Here is a 20,259-nt window from a genome sequence, read left to right on the forward strand (position 1 = left end):
GATGTGATAAGAACGGATGACATGGTGGAGCCCAAATAGTCCAAGTTTTCTCAGTCTTACAGCATTTGGATATGTCTTGGATACGTACTATTTTCCAGTTCAAAATAACGTGAAGAAGTGAGATTTATACTTAGAAGTTTGAGTTTCGCCCTTGATGTGATTTTGGGAATTGCTTCTTGATCTTGATGATTGTTACTTGTAGTTTCGCCCTTAAGGCTTTGTTTTGTAGAGGGAGGTTTGAGTTAAATGACATTGACTACACAGCACGAACACAGCTACAAAGCACATTGACAGTGAAACTTCATATTGTAGCTTGTGTTAACATGATTTTTATTTAGGTCTAATGTGAATTTCAAACATACAAACTAAACACACACTTAAAATATGTCATGCATGTTACTTATATCAGTGGTGAAATAACATTATTCTAATATAGGCTCTAATATATGATTGTTCAATTTATTCCCTTAAATATGTTTACCGTCGGTAATCATGAAACTAATATTTTTATCTCTAAGATCACGTTAAATGGGTGAGTCTTTCCTAACAAATGTTTCTCTCTACGCACCACTGATAAATCAAAACATGAACTAGATGCTTAAGAAGCTCAACTATGTGTCAGTTGTGTTACACTTTGTTGGAATGATCGGGCAAATTATAGCAGTATTAATTCGCTCAAATGTAATTAAATATATTTTCACTTGTTGTTGGAAAAAAAAAATCACTTGTTGTAAGATAATTTACATGAAAATAATTATTTTCACTTACTTTGATAATAATTTTTTTTGAGGGGTTTATATATAATTGACATGATTTTTGTTGTAAGATTTTTGCAATGGATAGGAAATCGAAAAATGTAGGATTTGGTGAAGCTCCACCTCATCCTCATGTCCACATCCTAATGAATATATCGACCAACTTTCTTACATGGCCTTGTCTGCCATTTTGTTACTACTTCCATTTATGGGGAAAGTATTAATTTAAACAAATTGGTCAAAAGAGATTTTCTCACTTCTTCTGAGATCATTTACTGCTTAATTCATCCACTTTCTAAATTTGTGCAAATCACGATGAGTCTAATCCCCATTCAGGATAATTAATGGGGTCCTGATTCTTATTAACGCATATATAGTTACGTACACTAGAGGAGAATCATAAGAAACATGATTCTCCATGTAATGCTTCCAAATAATTAACACCTTCTATTCAAATACATGGGGCGGGTGACAATATGCGGCATTTACCCTTCCAGCGCAAGTAAAATCCATCTAGAGAATGCAGATTTGAAACCATCTCGCCTCATTTAGCAGCGGGTTGGCTCAGTAAGTAAAATAAATTAGAAAAATCATAATAAAATGATGTAAAAACATTAAAGAAATATATATAATAACGCACTGTTAGCGGGTCGCCCGTCAAAACACTTTAAAAAATTCAAAAAATATAAATATAAGTTAACTTATGTGGTAGCTCATCGAGTTGATAGATTAAGTGGGTTTGTGAGCTGAATTATCTGATTCGTCTCATTCTACTTTAGTGAGTCGAGCTTGTCACCCCTTACAAAAATATATGTGGTTTGTAATTGGTTTCATATACAAAGTGAATTCAAAAGCAAGAACTTTTGGAGGATAGTTGATGGACACTTGATGAATTTTAAAGGATTTTAGCACAAAGGGAGGTTATAATTTTAGAAAGAAAAAACTTTGATATCTTTTACTTTGAGTAAAATTTGATATTTTGTTTGATGAGTTTTAAGTTGAAAAGTGTTTACAACAATTTGATCATTTCACTATATGAAGAATTTCAGAAAAACATAGATTTTAAAGCTAATTATAATTATATAGACAGAAACTACAATAAGGCTAGGAGTAAATTATTAAATAAGTTCAAATAAGAAATTATTGGATATTGCACACTAACCATAGAAAAGAGACAATTCTTTTGGTATAGAGAATCTATTTAATAATAAAAAAAGATGATGTATTGACAATGTAAAATATTTTTACACTGTTAACCAATTTAATTTTAAAAATATGCTACATTAACTAACTAAATTAAATAAATAACATTTTCTAATATCTTTGAAATCTAATTATTCGTTTTCATAGTGGTGTTTACTATTTAGCATGAAAATATGGTTATCTTGTAAAAAAATACAGTAATACATGACTTGAGTGGGTTTTATTATTTATAGGTTGTTTTAAAAACAATTCCACATCCATCTATTGCACTCACTTATATGTACCAATTAAAAAAAAAGTTACTGACATTATCTAAAAACAAAATTTATTCATAGTTTTCCAACTTTATTTGATTCAATAATTTGTAAACTTAAAAAAGTTATATAAATCAAACCCCAACAACTATTTTTTCCTTTCCTTTTAATTATCAATAATAATGGCGAATCTTTTCAAGAATCAAGACACTGAGTTTGATTAAACTACTTCATCAAAGAGAACTTTGGCAATATGGAAGTTGATTGTCCGTGAATCACAGAATGTTGTGTAGTAGAAACTCTTTGCCACTATCAAGAAAGTATTCTTGATATTGAAATCAATGCCATTTGGAGATTTTTGGAACACCAATTGCACGAGTTCTTGCATTTCTGACTCTACTTCTGGAATTGTGATGTTGTCGTTCTTGGATTCCTGATAAATAATTTCATTAAGAAATACACTTGTTACTTAGAAAGTTGAATAGATTACATCAATCAATAAATAATATATTGTTGTTCACATAAAACAATTGCATGATACAAATTAACTTATGTAAGTAGTATTATTTTTAATATAAATCAGTAACTTATTAGTTCTATGAGGCATGCACACAACTTGTGTATACAATATTTGTCCAATAACATATAATTGATTAGTTACTGTAAGGCACAGAACTTGTGCACATAATATTTCTCTAATAATTTCTGCAAGAGATATTTATGGAGTTGATCAAACTTGAAGATAGTGCATGCATAGTGCAGCACTATACGAAACGACAAAGTTTGTGTGCTGGATGATGCTGTGTGAGGTACTTCAATTATGCATACTTAAGTGCTAAACACTTAATTATTCACAAGTGATTTGAGCTTTGTTCTGTCCACAAGTGTTCAATTATGCATTATTTAGAGAAGATCAATAGTCTTTATATCCCTTTTCCATGTCTTAATTTATGTCTCGCCTATTAGAAGCTGATACATCATTTAAAAAAAGTACATATCTATTAAGGATTAGTAACTCCTCATTTTGACAGGCATATTTTCAAATAATTTATGTGTCAATTCTTAATAAGCAAAACAGAGATACAGACAAATTAAAGAGACATACGATTTGGAACTGTTTGATCATGACCAAACAGCTATTGCGGTAATCCCCCTCCCCATTTCCTTTTTCTGATCTCGTGATCCCTTTTCATTAACTTATCTATATGACAATTTTTTTTTATACCCATTTGAATTTTGAAGGTTCCTTAACCAATTTTATCTTTAAGATAATTGTAGAAACATGCATTATCGATAAGTTTCTGTCTTTTCAGAATCAATTATGAAACTCATAGCAGAAGCTACTCACTCACACAAACTTCTCCTCAAAATTGATTTTAGCTTCACAAATATCAAGCAACTAATCTACTATTTAGCTTAAGCTACTGGGTAAGAGTCACTTTAATAGTTTTATATTATATTCTAACATGTCCCCTTCCGCAAGAGTTATTTGGACTTGAAGCGTGGATAAATGCACATACTTGTCTACCATGTGCTTAAATTCTACTTTTTAATTAGAAAGTAAGGGGAGCAATGATCGAACTATAGACCCCTCGGTCATAGAGGTTCTGATACCATATCAAGCAACCAATTAATTCAAAAGCTTAAACTATTGGGTAAGAGACACTTTGATTGTTTTATAACAATAAGAACCAATTTTAAAATTTTAGTTAGACTTTAATTTACCCCAAAAGTCAGTTTAGAGGTGATGATTTTCTTTCTACATATAAAAACTTATTTAGTTATATCTTTAATAAATATGAAATCTTAGCATACTCTCTCACATTCAGGGCTGACAACTGTATGGTGAAATTTGCAATGAATATTTGCGGGAATTTAGGATATTTTTTGATATCATTTTAAAATTTGAGTTATATCTAACTCTACACTAAAAGTTAGTTCATATGTGACGATTTTCTTCTCACATAAAAAAACTTATTTAACTATATCTCTAATAAATGTGAGATTTAACCGTTCTATGAGCTAGAATTGATTTTGAGAGGAAAAAAAGTCAAAGTATGTTAAGTCGATCAAAACCCTATAATCACTTTTAAGTTGAAGTTGTAAAGTATATCCTCGGGTTACCGTACTTTAAATTATGTTTCCACCGTCGATCTAAACGCGCTATTAATTCAAACAAGATCAAAAATTGAAAAGTATGTAGTATTTATAACCTAGGATGTACTAGTTGCAGAGTCACTGACCTTGTCCTTTTGATAGCAACTGAGTGTATGACAGAGTGTGTTGGTGAGTTGAAGGAGACGCTGGTATTGTGGACTCAACATTTGCTCCTCAGAAATCCAATGGCCCGCGGTTAGTTTGATTGTTTGCACCAAAAGCTCTGCCTGTCCTTCACAATTGTCCCCTCCTCCACTTTCCCAACTTGATAGCCACTTTTTCCACTGTAGTATTATAAATTTATAATTGTTCATAAAAATCAAACTCATTCATTGGAACCCAGTACCTCACTTTGCTTTGATGCTCAATCATGTGCCATAACTTGTAAAATCATTATGTCAATGAGAAATGTAAAAGGGTGACAGAGCCCCATCTCAGAAGACAAAAAAGTGGAAGGGAGAAAAAAATTCATGTTAAAGAAATAATCCCAGTCAAATTTTTAAATGGGCCACCCGCGATCTTCAGTTTTCAGCCGTTGAAATTATGAGTTTTTAATAAATGACAACGAATCAACAGTTAAAAACTAATGAATTACAATTGAGTTAGGATTATGTTCAAGACATGAATACATCATGGTGTGATTGGCTTTTTAGCGTGATTTTTTTTCATACACATGACTTTAATTCAAAACTTTATTTAAAGAGAATTAAATATGTGTCACTTAAATTAATCACACCTTAGTTTATAGTCCACATTTTATTACTATGAAGGACTAATTAAGATTTTATCCTATAATAAATTTCCTGAATTGAAATTAATCAAAAGGGATTAAGGTAAGGAAAACTCACAGTGTGATGCATATCATGTCCAATTTCATGACCATGAGACACAAGTATGTCCCAGGAGATCTGGTCTATGGTTGCAACCAAAGTCTCAGCCAGTCCATGTCCTGTTTTGCTCCTGTTCAACCTCCTGCATTCATACACATTCAAAATTGTGTTCAATTTATCATTTAGCTAGAGTACATGTACAATTGCACAAGTCAATCTTCAAATGATTTATAATGTGTTTAGATCGGCTTATTTTTTTCCAATATCAATTCTGACATCTGAAAACTACTCGGTGAAACTTCTCCCCATAATTAATTTTGATTTTAGAATTTTCAAACATACACTTAAGTCATGACTCTACTAAATTCTTTGCAGATTAATAGCTAACAAGAATGCTAACTCTAGGTGGACAAGACAATTTGGTGCCTGTTACAAAATGATTGGGGAAAAGAAAGTAAAAGAAAACTCCAAAAGTGTATTCAGCACAATGGACAAAACTTTGGTTAAAGGTTGCTCATCACTATACATGCATACATCACTAGGCAATTAAAAGGGTATGTAAGTTACATGCATCTCTAGCTAAAAATGTACACTACCGACTGAAATTCAAGTGCCAATGTTATGAAACAGATAAAGCAGCATCTCTATATAAGCGATTGAGACAAAACTTGTCATGTTTGAATATTTATAATCAATTGATTTACCAGCCAATGGAGTAGTCAAGCTTGTTGATGCAATCACTGAAATTTTCCACAAAATCTTTTCTCATTTCTGCATCACAAACATAGGATGCTAATGTCTCAAGCAATGCTGTGGCTTTGGCCCATGCAAGCCTCTCATGGGACCTCTCAGGCTCATAGATGCTAGCTGCTGCCAGAAAATAGGCCAACAAAAGATTCCTTCTGCTCAATCCAAACTCTCCCAATCTTGATTCTGAGTACCACCTGATACAATGTCATTGCAAAAGCGAAAGTTCAGTGATAATTGTGTTATAGAGTGTTCAGAAGTCCTACACTAACTAGAGATATTGTCAAAATAACCATTATAAAAAATAATCTTATATTGGATTATTTTTTCAATTTGGAATGGTTTCTGATGCTCTTACTTTTGAATTTCCCCCCATTCAGCTAGATGCAATGCTTGGCAATAGTTGTAGTCTAATTTAGCAAGCTCCAGATAATTGTTGTTGTTCACATAAGCCATCCTGTGAAAGAAGAGCAATTAAATTCAGGGAAATACTTGCAAGAGAAAGTGTATTAAAAATAGTACTAATTAAATATATATAAGAAATAATCAATCTTAATTTGTCAAATTATTATTTTTGATGCACCTATCTCACAGTTGGTAGCCATGAGATTAATTTCCTCGAAGCTTTAAGATTTACATTACACTGGTAGGCTCCTCCCAACAAATCATTCTTTATTTACAGAAGTAATTGATTAAGCTAACATTTGTTAAACATCATATTGAACCAATTTTGAATTTACTAAACACTTTGGTAGATCATGTTAAAAATTGGTGTACCTATAAACCATAATTTTAAAACTAGCATTCAGTATATGTCAATTGCAATATGTTTTTTATCTGCTAAAACTAATTTGCCAAGAAACATTTTGAATTGTGAACCATGTTTTTCCTGATTCACGATTAAAAAAAAGTAAAATTTATTATTACTTGATATATTATTTAGTATTTGTAAAATACTAATTAGGATGTCCCAGCCCATAATATTATATTTTCCTGACATCAGTTTTTTTAAAGGACATACATAATTATTCTTAGGGTTTTCATATTAGATTTATAAGAATCAATTTCTGTCTTATTTACTTCACATGTGACTATATAAAATTGTTTCTGGTTTAGGTATGTGAGATAATCTCTTGGGTTGAACTTCTGATGATTTTGTTAGCCTGGCATTAGCACTGTTGTGTGTGTCAGGTAGGATTTCTTTCCACTTTTATCTAAACCAAAATATTATAAGTCTGTCTTATTTAGTTGTTAAATGTCATTCCTAACATCATCCGTTGACCATGTGCCAAGGCTGGAATTAATTGTAGTCTGGTTTAACAAAATAATTAAGCTTTAGTTTAATCAAATCAATACAAAAAACAATTATATTGATGATTTCAGGCTGTATGATTTTGACTAATATTAACTTTTAAATGTTAGAAATTCTCAACAACTTCTTTTGCTCCGTTTATAAAAAAAATCTCAACAATTAATGAATAAATTAGACTTTCTCCGTCATATATTACAAGACCCCTTATTGTCTCACAATAAAATATCTTATAATAAGGGACGAAAAGAGTAAATCATAAGATTTCCAATGTGTGTTTTGATAGGTTTGTTTTAGAGAAATGATCTTTAAGCAACGGCGAAGTGCCTAAGCATGTATTTGCTTAAGAAAATATTAATTGATCAATGGCACAAGTTAGGAGAGAAAATTAAATATTAACCATTCCACCTCATACAGGTTATAAAAATTAGTTATATATAATATATATTAGTCTTTTTATATGAGGACTAAACCCAAAGAAAGAAACTGCAAATGAGTAGAACGTGGGAAAGAAGTGCTAGAGATCTGAGAGGAAGGTTTGTGGCTTTGTGCCATTCATGGATACCCATATCCAGGTCATGAACCAAATTTGTCAAGCAATTAAACAACCATCTGATTAACCTCATGTTTAAGTGTGCATGCAACAAACTTTCCCGATCTTCACATCATTCTCAATCTCATAATAAGATACTTATATTGTTTTTAAAGATGCCACCTAACATCTTCCTTTGGTATGTGCCTAGGCTATTATAGTGGACAGGTTTAAGAACACAAAGCTTCACTCTAATCAAACCAATAAAAAATCCATTAATCTGTTTGTATGATTTTGACCAAGAGCTAATGAATGAATTATAAATCACTTTTTTTTCCCACATGGGATTTCCATGGATCAATCTCTATCCTTGGATCTCTCATACTCAATATATATGTCTCATAACTTTTACCACGTAAATTATTATTCTGGCACTAAGTCTTGTGTTTGAATTAGTTTATTTTTAAGAAACTATTTTCTAAAAATATAATTATTCTCAAAATTAAGCAACACCTAAGCATGTATTATGTAAAAAATACATTTTGAATTCACTATTATTTTAATATATCAATGCCCACGAGTTAGGAGAGAGATTAAATTAATTATCACCTAAATTTGTGTACTAGTTTGACCAAATGCATGATTTCAAGAATTTGGCCAAGCTCTTAGTTGCTTAACGTGTCGTGATTGCCTCACTTTTTATATCACTTTATCTTATGTTCTGTTATGTTGGAGGGGTTTTATTGTTTTTTATGGTTTGGTGGGCTGTTATTACTAGCTGGTTTATGCTGGTTTTTTCTTTGTTTTTGGTTTCGTTTTGGTCCTTGATGTATTATGGGTTGAGTACCCCTTGTACTCACTTTTAATACAAATTTGCTTACCTAAAAAAAAAAAAATCTTATGTTAAACATCTAATATAACTATTTCCATAAATAGCAATGTAGTTGTTTTAATCTTAAAAAGAAAGAACAAAGAAACAAAGGTAAGTACCTATAAAGAGTTTTGCCAATCCATACGTCACTCTCACCACCATATTGATCAATGTAGAATCTTGTCTCCACTCGTGGTAAGTTTGCATACCATGGCACATCCAATGCGTAACCCACCTGCGGAACACATACATCATTTATTCATTCATTCATTCATTAGTACTAAAGTACAATTTATGTCGCATGACCTAGTGGTTACTAGACAATCAATTTTGAAGAGAAACTTTTATAAATATCAAGTTTCAAATTCAATTTTAAAGAAAGAGTGAGTCACCGTTCCTAACCCACCGTTCCTGAAAGAGAATAATAATAAAAAAATACAATATTATAGTTCTTTTACATTATCAATTTAGTTCTTAAAAAGAATTTAATTTTTTATCATTTTTCTCATCTTTCAAAGATAATAAATCTAATTTTCATTTTTTAGGATGAAAGTGTCCTGACTCAAAATATAACTAAAAGAGAAAAATGATGATGCACTAACAGTGTAAAGTTTTTTAACACTGCCAATCAATAAGATTGTAAGAATGTGTCACGTCAATTAATGAAATTAAATAATAAAAAAACAGATTTTCCTATATTCTTAAAATATAATTGGTTGACTGTGTAATTTTTTTTACACCCCTTCGTAAGTAGAAATTAAACTCTAACTAGAATAATGGTGTGTACTCATATAAGCCATTTTTTCCTTTGGCTGAAATCATTTGTCCTCATTTGCTGTCATTTTACCTGACTCCCTAATTAGTAATTTCATTGGCTTGACCGGGAAAATGACATAATTTAAGAACCGAGAATCTCCGTCATTTTTCCCTATTTGTCAATTACATGATTGCAATTGATGGATTACTTACCTCTTCAGGCAAATTCTTCATTATGATCCATTTATCTATTAGCTCATTTGCTGCTCTCTTTTCCCTCAAAAACTTTGCAGAGAATTGCTTTGCATTTTCAAGAATCTTCTCCTCTGGAAACACTACTTGAGTGGCCCTATACAGATTGAACATTCCTGTCACTGCTTGCGTGCTCTGCCCAGCAAAGCAGAAGAATTCACCATTCCTCTCAAAGTGCTTGAACACATCTACAAAAATATGAAATCAAAATTCCATTACCACTTTAATACTAAGAAAGCATTTCAATTAATGATAATGTTATGTTATCTGATTAATACTAATTACCTGCTGAAACTTGGTGGCCATGTAATCTTAGTAACCTGAAACCCATTGCTGTGTCATCAATGTCCTGAACATTTGAATTTCTTGCCCAACAAATGCCCTTTTCAGTCCAATATCTGAAATTTTATTTCATGAATTACAATTGCTTAGCATGGTAAAGCTCTGTCTCATACCCAAATATTATAATTAATTTGAGGGTCAATAATTATTAAATAAATTACCTGTAAACATAACTCATACAGTCCTTGATCTCTTGCTGAAAATACCTTGATATTCCTAGGCGTTCTAGCCTATCAACCACCCAAATATGTTCAAACAAATCCACCGGATACACGTTTGGAACTGATATAGGCCACATATAATAGTGTTGTTAGTTGCGGATCGTGGAAAATAACATAAAGTTAAAAATTCGCTATGTCGAGCCCTTAAAGTTGTGTGAACCCTCATAACGCTACACTGTAGCACTAAAGTGTCACGATATCTGCTATTTGACAACACTGATAGACAATATGGAAAAGAGGGAATTGAATTGGAATATATTGAGATGTGAACATTCACAAAAGTGCATGTTTAAAAAGTCATCGTGGCGAAACTACTCTGACAATCTTACTGTCAAGGTGTTAAATTGTGGTTGTGGTCTCAATTGTAGTTGCCGCTACGTTTGGGATTATGGATAGTTAAATGTTCATTGATGCGGCCGTAATTGAGAATTTGACGTCAATGTGGAGACTTCAAAACCTGTAGTGTTGCGGCTGGAATTGCGGTAGCATACCGCAATTTAAAACTCTTTTACATTAATTATGATGCCAGAAACAATTATAAGGGGAAACTTATGAGAGTATTCATAATTCATTTTGATTAAAGTGAAATTGATAACTTCTACTAAAAACAATTGATTTTTAGTGTATGTAAAGCTGATCCAAACTGCTAGAAACAATTTAATTAAGAAAGATATTTTATAGTTGTGTGGACTTTACCTCCCCCATTGAACTTGGTGACAGCATTATTCAAGTATTTGAGGCAATTTTCATCCTTGGTTTGCATGAGTGCAAAGGCGGTGGAGGATGGAGAAAACAAGAATGATCCATCTTCAGATTGCAGTTTTAGAAGTTGTTTCCAATCTAAGTCTGACATACCCTCCAAGCTATGAAGCAGAGTTGTGGGCACTTTATGCATCATCTCTCCTGGTATTCTATTTCCCAAACACACACACCAAGGCCCGCATAATTAATTAAACCACAACACAACACAATAATGACACACACATGTTAAAGAGAGCTTGCGCAAACTTAGGGAAAATAATTAAAAAGAGTTTGTGAGATAAGGTTACTTTGAATCTATTATCAACATAGACATGGGTGCTGTAAAGCATAACCATTTAGACCACAACTATGACATACCTTGTGAGTTTTTCATCTCTCTTGGCAAATATGTCCTTCAATATTGGGGAATCATCAGGCACTTCAATGTTCAAACCACGAGCTATGTCCAGAAGTGAAGGGAAAGCAACCTCAAACCCAATTGGCATATGTTCAGCATTCTCATCCTCAAGCTTGCTAAGTTTTTCTCTGAAAAATGCCATTCCTGCACAATATACACACATGTATGACATTAATAAATAGTGATTATCAAATAACCATCTATTAAACCGGAATTCGGAAGCTGCAACGGTAGCCAAAGCCTTATCGCACTATGTGAGGTCGGTCGGGTTTCAAATTGCGGCCAGCAACCGCAAATGCGACTGTAGCATAACGGGTTTTAAGGTCCCGCATCAGCATCACGACTGCTATTGCTGCCGTAATAAACCGCATTTCAGCAACGCAGGGGCAACCACAATTTGAAACCCCGAGGTTGGCTATATGATCACAGATCCATATCAAACATATCGGCAAAGTTTTACATTGACTGCAGAAAGCGTGACACCATTTATCCATGATTTTAGGGTAAATATATTACCTTTCTCACACTTTTCAGGGTGCATATTCCATGTTCTCAATGCAATAACACAAGCCAACGTGTTAATGATTCGATCATGTGCTGAGAACAATTCACTATCACCCCATGAACCATCAGCAAGTTGATTTTTTGCAATCCATTCAAGACTTGAAGGAAATTGAGGGGTACCACTTCCATGAACATCTTCAACAAGAGCAACCCAAGCTGTGTCATAAGCAGATATGGTTATCTCTCCATCTTCCATTAGTCCCAGTATTGATTTGATAGCCTCCACTCTCTTTTGAATCTCATTTGTCACAGAAACCTTCTTTTCACAAGTAACCAAATGAACATTGCACATGTCAGAGAAAAACAAAAGAAATGGTGAATTAAGAAAAACAGAGAACTGAGAAAGTTAATATAAATAATCTTAATTGAAAAGTACCCCAATAGCTTGCTCCTCATGTGTGTCATCCTCCACATCAATATCATGCAACTTTAAAGTTGTTAGACTATTCTGAAATACTTCTGCATATTCTGCAGCACAACATGAATCAATTAATAAACTACCAATTAAATTATTTAATTCAAATAATTAAAAAACTAGTCAGAATCAATCTCCAACTATACCTTGAGTTCGTGATTTTGATATTGCTCTGCATCTTTTCTCTTGTTTGTCTTTAGCCTCTGATGACACCACACCTATATTATAAAATGATGCAAAAACAAAAATAAGAACCTTTCATTTGAAATACTTTTGTTGGTTTTGGAAATAAGTACTATACTACTTTCAGCTTCCAGTGAAAAAAAAAACTATTCCACCCTTCTCCTTTTTCTGTCCTTTTCCTTTTAGGTGGCGCAGGAAACTACAGACAACACATCCTACAATTATAGCCTCTGCTTGATAGTGAAATCTTGAGAGCTAAAAGTTAATGAAAAAAAAGACATATGTAATATGATGGGGGTGATATTCTGAATAAAACAGGGTTGGCTAAGTAACAAAAAAATACATTTGTGAATTTGTGATGATATACAATTTGATGAATTTGATGCTCCATTCAGCAGATGTAGTTTTCTACAAAATCAGTATGCAACTTTCTGTACTTTCACATTCTACGGTAAACAGAAAATAGAAGACACAGCTTAAAATTGATATAGACAATAAATTAAACATTTTTTGATGGCAGATTAATTAGAGAAGATGAATCAAGAAGATGTTGTTGATATGATTCATTCAACAAGGTGTGTAAGAAATGAAATGAAGAAATTAATTGGACTTACCCTTAGAGGATTTGGAGAAGTGATGAGAAAGAGAAATAGAAGAGGGAAAAGGGGAATGCTTGGAAGAAGAAGAAGAAGAAGAAGAAGAAGAAGAAGAAGAGAAAGAGGGAAGGTGGTGTTGGTAGTGGGTGGTGAAGTGAGAAGACATGATGTGCAATTTGTTGAGTTGATGCAAGAAATTGTTGAGTTTAAAAGGGAGTGGAGAGGCAAGCAGACAGAAATGACTTCCCAAGAGATTCCCGCTAATGAGTGCATGGTATCATCCATGACTCAGGGACCAAGGGTAGTCCTGTCTTTTTCCTCTTTATATCTTTTTCCTTTTTAATTCCTTACATTCTTCCATGTAACATTTTTTCATTAACAAAAATTCAACACAATTAGTAAATAATTGAGCTTCTTAAACATATTAGAGTTCGATGTTATGTAGTGGATATGTAGAATGATTTGTTAATAGAGATCATTCTACTTAATATGATCGCCAAAGTCTCGAGAGGATTAGACTCGTAGCTAATGGTTGTGGGGTAAATTAAGAAAGAAAAAAAACTTTATGTATAATATAGCATTTAAAATAAGTTTGACTTTGAATGAAAAATATGATTTAAATTATTTCAGTTAAAAATTTATAAACACAGCACCAATTATATATAATATATATAGTAGAAATATGAAATGCAAAAACTATTTTCTATACAAATTCCTAAATATACAAATTATTTATGACAATACTAATTAATTATTTTCTTATTGAATAAATTTACGGGCCTATCGGTGGACATGATAAGGCAATAAGATAGAATAATATAATTAGATATTGTTGTAATATGTTGTTTGTTGTCCAGTAAGATAGGACAACACAAACCTGTTTTTAATCCTATCATATCTATTATGTGTAAAACTTATCCTGAAGGGGAGTTGAGTTAGAACATATCCTGACATGATAGAATAACTAATTTATATTACCTTTTCACTCTCATTCCAAATTAAAATTATTTAATATATATCTATAATTTTTATAATTTATAACATATTAATAAATAATTTCAAAATATTAATTGTAATCATATATATTAATTATATTATATTTATAAATTGCTAGTTGATACAATTAAGTTAAAAAATTATTTAATTACTCACATAAATTCAATTAAAAAGAAATTAATTTATAAATGGTGAAAATATTAATTTTAACCTTATAAAACTAGCTAATTTTCTTCATCACTTGCAAGTACACAATTATATTTAATTAAAAATAAAAATATTCATTCACCAATAGTAAAATGGGTCAGTCACATATCTTATCTTATCTTATATCTTATATAATATAGGAGTATTATTTTTGAAACAAAAAAGTGGCAACTCCGACAAGTGTCACCCCCTCATTCTTTATCTTTTTTCATAAACTTTATCTCTCATACTATAATTAGTAGGTAGTTGATGACATATTTATATTTTCTATTTTTTGAATAATTTAAATATTAAATAATTCCATATTTTCAAAAATACTTTATTTATTAATAATGCATTTAAAAGTTATTAATGACATTAGAATAATTAATAAAAGTCAATTGTGACTTTTTCAATTGTGACTTTTTTGAAAAATAACTACTGTGTATTAATTTGACATTTAAAGGTTTTTATTGCCACTACAATAATTAATAAAAGTTAATTATGGTTTTTCTACCATTAGGAGATGTATGCTACAAAGTCTTTTTTTTTTTATGATTATGGTTATTTTTCATATTAAAAAATAAAGAAATAATTGAATACAATATCTTACGTTCAAAATGATATGAAATATGTCATAATAAATTGATATCAAATAATTTTAAGGGATTGATTTGAAAATTAACTAAAATATTTTGTATTTTATATTTTTGTATATACATCCGGAAGATTAAAATGATTTTGGTATATTGATTCAAAGCATAACAAATTAGAAGAAGAAAAAAAGAATTAAAATGTAACTAGGATTAGAAGAAAAAAACATAAATAAGTGATATTCGCATTTAAAAAAGAAAAATGATAGAGGAAATATGAAAAACTCTGAAGTCTGCCGACAAAGTACTCTTATTTCATCCGTTTATGTTCTTTTCTCTTTGCATTTTTTCTTTTTTAAAAAAATGCACCGGTTCAACCCTACTTCACACTTAAGTGGATATCAATAAAATATTAACACATTAATATCTCATGATTAAAAATGTAGTTAATCATGAAGATCAATTGTTTAAGTTATTAACTCGTTGCTCACAAGCATGGGCGGACCCATGTGTAGGCTGGGTGTGGCTTTAACCACACCAGATTTTGAGTTTTTTTTTTAAATATCGTATATAGCGGCGGTCGAAAGTTTTGTGTTAATGTATGGCGGCGGTCGAAAGCGCCGCCATAGCTTAATAAGTAAAAAAACCAAAATTCACGCTTAACATCAAACTAGAATGCGATTTTTCTTTCTTTCTTTCTTCCATTGCTGCTTTTCGACATTCATCAACTTAAAACCTTTTTTCCCAAAAATTGAAAACCCACCAATCTTTACCTTCCTAAATTTCTCATCGCATGGAGAACTCTGATCACCGCACCAATCAACCACAATTCAAGAGGAAATTCAATTGATTCATTGTCTCTCAGGTAAATCAATTTCGTAATTCACCTTACTACGCTACACAGAATTCATGTTGGATGATCTTTTCCTATTTCTATTTTTTTTATTTTCAATTTTTAAAGATTTTTTTTGGTTTATGAACTTGTTGCACGCGTTGAGTTGGATCAATTTTTTCGGTGAGAATTTTTGCTTGTGAACTCAGCAGATCTGAGTTCTTTGATGGAACCGTGTTGGGTTTAGAGCTACCTCCGCTTGTTTTTGCTGATGGGTTTTCCTGTTTTGATTGTTGATTCGTGTCTGCAAATTTTGGAATGTTAAATTAGCAGCATTGTAATGTTTTCTCCCAAAAAAGTAAAAATTTTCCTTTTACGTGCACAAATTAGTCTTAACTTTTCATGGTTATAAACTTTTGTGATTTTCATGTGAAATTATAACTACTTCTTGCTTGCTACCTAATATAATTTCTACTTTGTATTTTAGTTTAAAACTTCTTTTATGTTTAGCCACACCGACATATAATGTCTGGATCCGCCCCTGCTCACAAGTCGAATTTATAATTCAAACTTGAACTACACCGGTGAGCCCTAAGAGAAAACCCTTTTTTATTTTATTTTTTAGTTTCGCGATCTTAGTTATAAATTCATTAAAGTCTTACAACAATCAAGAAGAAAATAAATAAAAGTCGTCCCTCACAACTCACGTGGAGGACTATATTGAAGCATCAATCTAGGGCTCGGGTTAATATTCCATGAGCAACAGTAGGAGATGAAATTAAATAGCAATTTTGACGCTTTTATCACTTCACCTCAAGATTGACAAGTCTTGTTGGTACATAGGGGTGTCCTTACTTCTTCAATAAACTATACTTACGTATTCGATCGCGTGTGAGAAAAATGCGAATTATACTCCTGTTAACTCTCTTTTTTCAATACTTTCCACTGCAATAATTGAAATTTATGTAGATTGGAAATTAAAACCTACAATAATATTTTGCATGTGTTCTAAACCATGCTCTATTTTCTTTGCTTCTGTCATTGATGCATTTAAGTCCATGTGTTCTAATGACAATACTAGTGTAATTATATCCTGATGTAATTATTAATGACAATACTAGTATAATCATATCCTGATGTCTGTACCAAAAAAAAATATCCTGATGTAATTAATTATTTGTTGCACCAGTAAGATAAGATAACACAAACATATCTTATCTTATCATATTCATCACGTGTAAAACTTATGAAGGGGGAGTTGGGTTAAAACTTATCCTGACATGATAAAATAACTAATTTCTCTTCCATTTTCACTCTCGTTCCAAATTAGGATTATTCAGTATTTATAAGTTTCACAATTTATAATATATTATTAAATAAATTTAAAAATATTAATTTTAATCATATATTAATTCTACAACATTTTCCACTGTATTGATTGAAATTTTTGTAGAGTTTACTAAAATGTGGGTCTCAATTTTAATTTATAAGAATCTACATAAATTGTAACTAATAGATTGGAGCCTAAAACCTACAGTAATATTTTGCATGTGTTCTAATTAAACCATGCTTTATTTTCTTTGCTACTGTCATTGATGCATATAAGTCCATGTGTTCTAAATTAAACTTGTAGGATTCATCAACCGACAACCGTGACTTGCATGTATGTGAGACTGGTATGCAGATTAAGTGTGTGTTTGGAAAACTTCTGCAGATCCACGTTTGGCCCCGATCCATGTTTGCAGAAGCAAGAAATAGTTGCTTTTGGATTTCTGAATCCACGTTTGGCCTCTCCAGATTTGAAACCAAACACACACTAATACATTTGGATGTAGAGCTCAAATGTACATCTAATCAAATTTAACACTCTCCCTCACTCTAAGTCATGTCATTTTTATTTAAAATTATTTCTCTGATGTTCAGTTGTTCCCTACACGCTGCCAACCAGCGACCATTCTTTTGTATTCAATTGACATTTTGAATTGCAGAAAACTTTCAAGTAGGAATTAGATGGAAAATACATACTTGATCCTGCATTTTGTCTTGAATGTAGTAGAATCAAAATGATTTTATTGGTTGATGTGCCAGGTTTTGGGGACTTTAGACCTCGATTATTCATATTATTTAAAAATGCTATGTAGGTTTTTTCTCCATTGATTATTGCCTCCTAATTATCCTTATTGGTGTAAAGTACTCATCCCCTTTAAGGTTTATAAGAATTATACTCCACCTCATTTTTATGTAAAATCTACATCGCACCCCATTCTATATATATAGAGACAAATTTAGTGACGAAAAAATATTCTTCATCAATAATTAGTTATAATTTAAATTGTTAATCAATAATTTCAAAAAATATTTTCAATATAATCCAATAAATTTAAAAACGAAAATATCTCAGTCCTCCCCATTCTCTCAATCTTGTTCTTCCTCCGTAAATTCACAGCGCAAATTCTGCAACAGCATACTAGACGGGTAGACAAACCATTTCTCGCACATAATCAAACGTGTTTGTGTTTTCATTTCCATCTTCGTATTTGGTAATAATTCATTTTTAATCAAAATAATCTTTTTCTACCTCCAATAATTTTTAAAATTGGATGGTAGACCCACAAAAGCAATGGTGGTCACAAAATATTTTTTTAATAAGAGAGAACACAAATGGATGAAAAAGAGATAGAAATAAAATTAAGAAATATAATGTGGATCTGAGGCTACTACAACCCAACGATGTGGTGGAGCACTTTTTAACAAAATCCAACAACATCTTAAACTAACAAAGCGTTCCCCGACAATATCAATGGCGCGAAATTCACATGAAGTAGAAGATCAAGGGGCTTTGGGGACGTGAGATTCACGGCGAAGGGGCGTCGTCATTAGTGGTGGGAGGTGGGGTTTGGTCATATTCTTTGGGGTTCAGGTCACAACACAACTTTGAGGCATGGTGGTCCCATGAGGTTTCACATTTTGGGACTGTGATCAGCGCGCTAAAGGGAACAAAAGTTTGGTGGTGGTCGTTTGTGGTGAGAAACATGGTTGGAGGTGGATGGGGTGTGGGCTCAATAGACATAGTGGATGATTTCTTTAAATTTAATTTAGTATAATTATTTTCATAAATTAATGCATGATAGTGTATATATATTCATTAAATTTATAGTAAAGTCTTAAGGTTTGTAAGAATTGCACTCCACCTCATTCTTATTTAAAATCTATACCCACTCCATTGTATATACAGAAAAATTTAGTGACGAGAAAAAAATTTCTTCATCAATAATGAGATATAATTTAAAATTGTTAATCAATAATTTCAATTTTTCTCGATATAATCCGATAAATTCAAAAATGAAAACATCTCAATACTCCTCATTCTCTCAACCGCGCTCTTCCTCCGTAAATTCATATTGCAATTTATGCAAATTCTACAATAGCACACCAGACCGGTAGACAAATCATTTATTGAACATGGTCAAACATGCTTGTGATTTCATTTTCATCTTGTATTTGGTAATAATTCAATTTTAATCAAAATAATCTTTTTCTACTTCCAATTTTCAAATATGGATTGTATACCCACAAAAGCAATGGTGGTCATAAATTAATCTTTTAATGATAGAGAACACAAATGAATGAAGAAGAGAGAGAAATAAAATTAAGAAATGTGAAGTGAATCTGAGACTACTACAATTCATCGATGTGGTGGAGCATTTTTTAACAAAATCTAGTAGTATCTTAAACTAACAAAGCGTTCCCTGACAACATCAGTGGAGCGAGGTTCACAAGAAGTAGAAGAACACGTGGCTTTGGGGGTGTGTGATTCACGGTGAAGGGGCACCGTCACGACTGGTGCGAGATGGAGTTTGGCCACATCCTCTAGGGTTTCATGTTTTGGGATGGTGGCCGCCGCGCTAAAGGGAACAAAGGCTTGGGGGTGGTCGTTTGTGGTGGGAAACATGCTTTGGAGATGGATGGGGCGTGGGCTCGACATGCACAGTGGGTTTTTTTTTTAATTTAATTCAGTTAAACTATGTTAATAAATTAATGTATGATAGTGTATATGCATTAAATTTATTTAAATTTTAACTAATTAGTAAATATTAGTGATGATTTTTTCTCGTCACTAAATTCTACCTATTTACAAGAATTAAGTGAGGTGTTTATCTTGATCCTTTTTATAAGAACCTAATTGAAGTTTGTGCTACATTAATTATTTTTTTGACACTATTACCCTTAATAATTTTGAACTAGTAAAATGTGTACTCATTGATTACATTTTCTCTCATCTCACTAATCAACAACAATCAAACTTTCCAATGCCACTTACACATAATATGACAAGGGTAATTTTGGAAGTTTACCATTAATATTGAATAAATTTATTAGATTGAACTTATTTTCTTAAACTCTGTGAGGTGATTTTTTGGCTCTTATAAAAAGACCATATGTAGTATATAAAATGGGATGAAGTATAGATTTTAAATAAGAATGAGGTTGAGTGTCATTCTTGCA

General features: G+C 31.7%; 1 protein-coding gene across 2 annotated transcripts; it reads right to left on the reverse strand.

The window, feature by feature from the left end:
* Positions 1-2,266: 2,266 nt before the first annotated feature.
* LOC130730621 (ent-copalyl diphosphate synthase, chloroplastic) lies at positions 2,267-13,339 on the reverse strand. Of its 2 annotated transcripts, none has more exons than XM_057582677.1 (15): positions 13,165-13,339; positions 12,514-12,585; positions 12,329-12,420; positions 11,905-12,208; positions 11,349-11,532; positions 10,926-11,140; positions 10,170-10,290; positions 9,952-10,064; positions 9,628-9,854; positions 8,778-8,893; positions 6,305-6,403; positions 5,904-6,143; positions 5,218-5,341; positions 4,456-4,653; positions 2,267-2,645 (listed from the first exon to the last, which is right to left on the reverse strand). In XM_057582677.1, exons 1-15 carry the CDS (start codon positions 13,310-13,312, stop codon positions 2,433-2,435), a joined length of 2,466 nt encoding a protein of 821 aa, XP_057438660.1. In that variant the 5' UTR covers positions 13,313-13,339; the 3' UTR covers positions 2,267-2,432. The 2 variants fall into 2 exon arrangements, with proteins under 2 accessions (XP_057438660.1, XP_057438659.1); XM_057582676.1 differs by having other exon boundaries at positions 11,905-12,211.
* Between the last annotated feature and the right edge of the window lie 6,920 nt (positions 13,340-20,259).

Source organism: Lotus japonicus, chromosome 1, assembly GCF_012489685.1.
Source record: "Lotus japonicus ecotype B-129 chromosome 1, LjGifu_v1.2".
Taxonomy (NCBI): Eukaryota; Viridiplantae; Streptophyta; class Magnoliopsida; order Fabales; family Fabaceae; genus Lotus; species Lotus japonicus.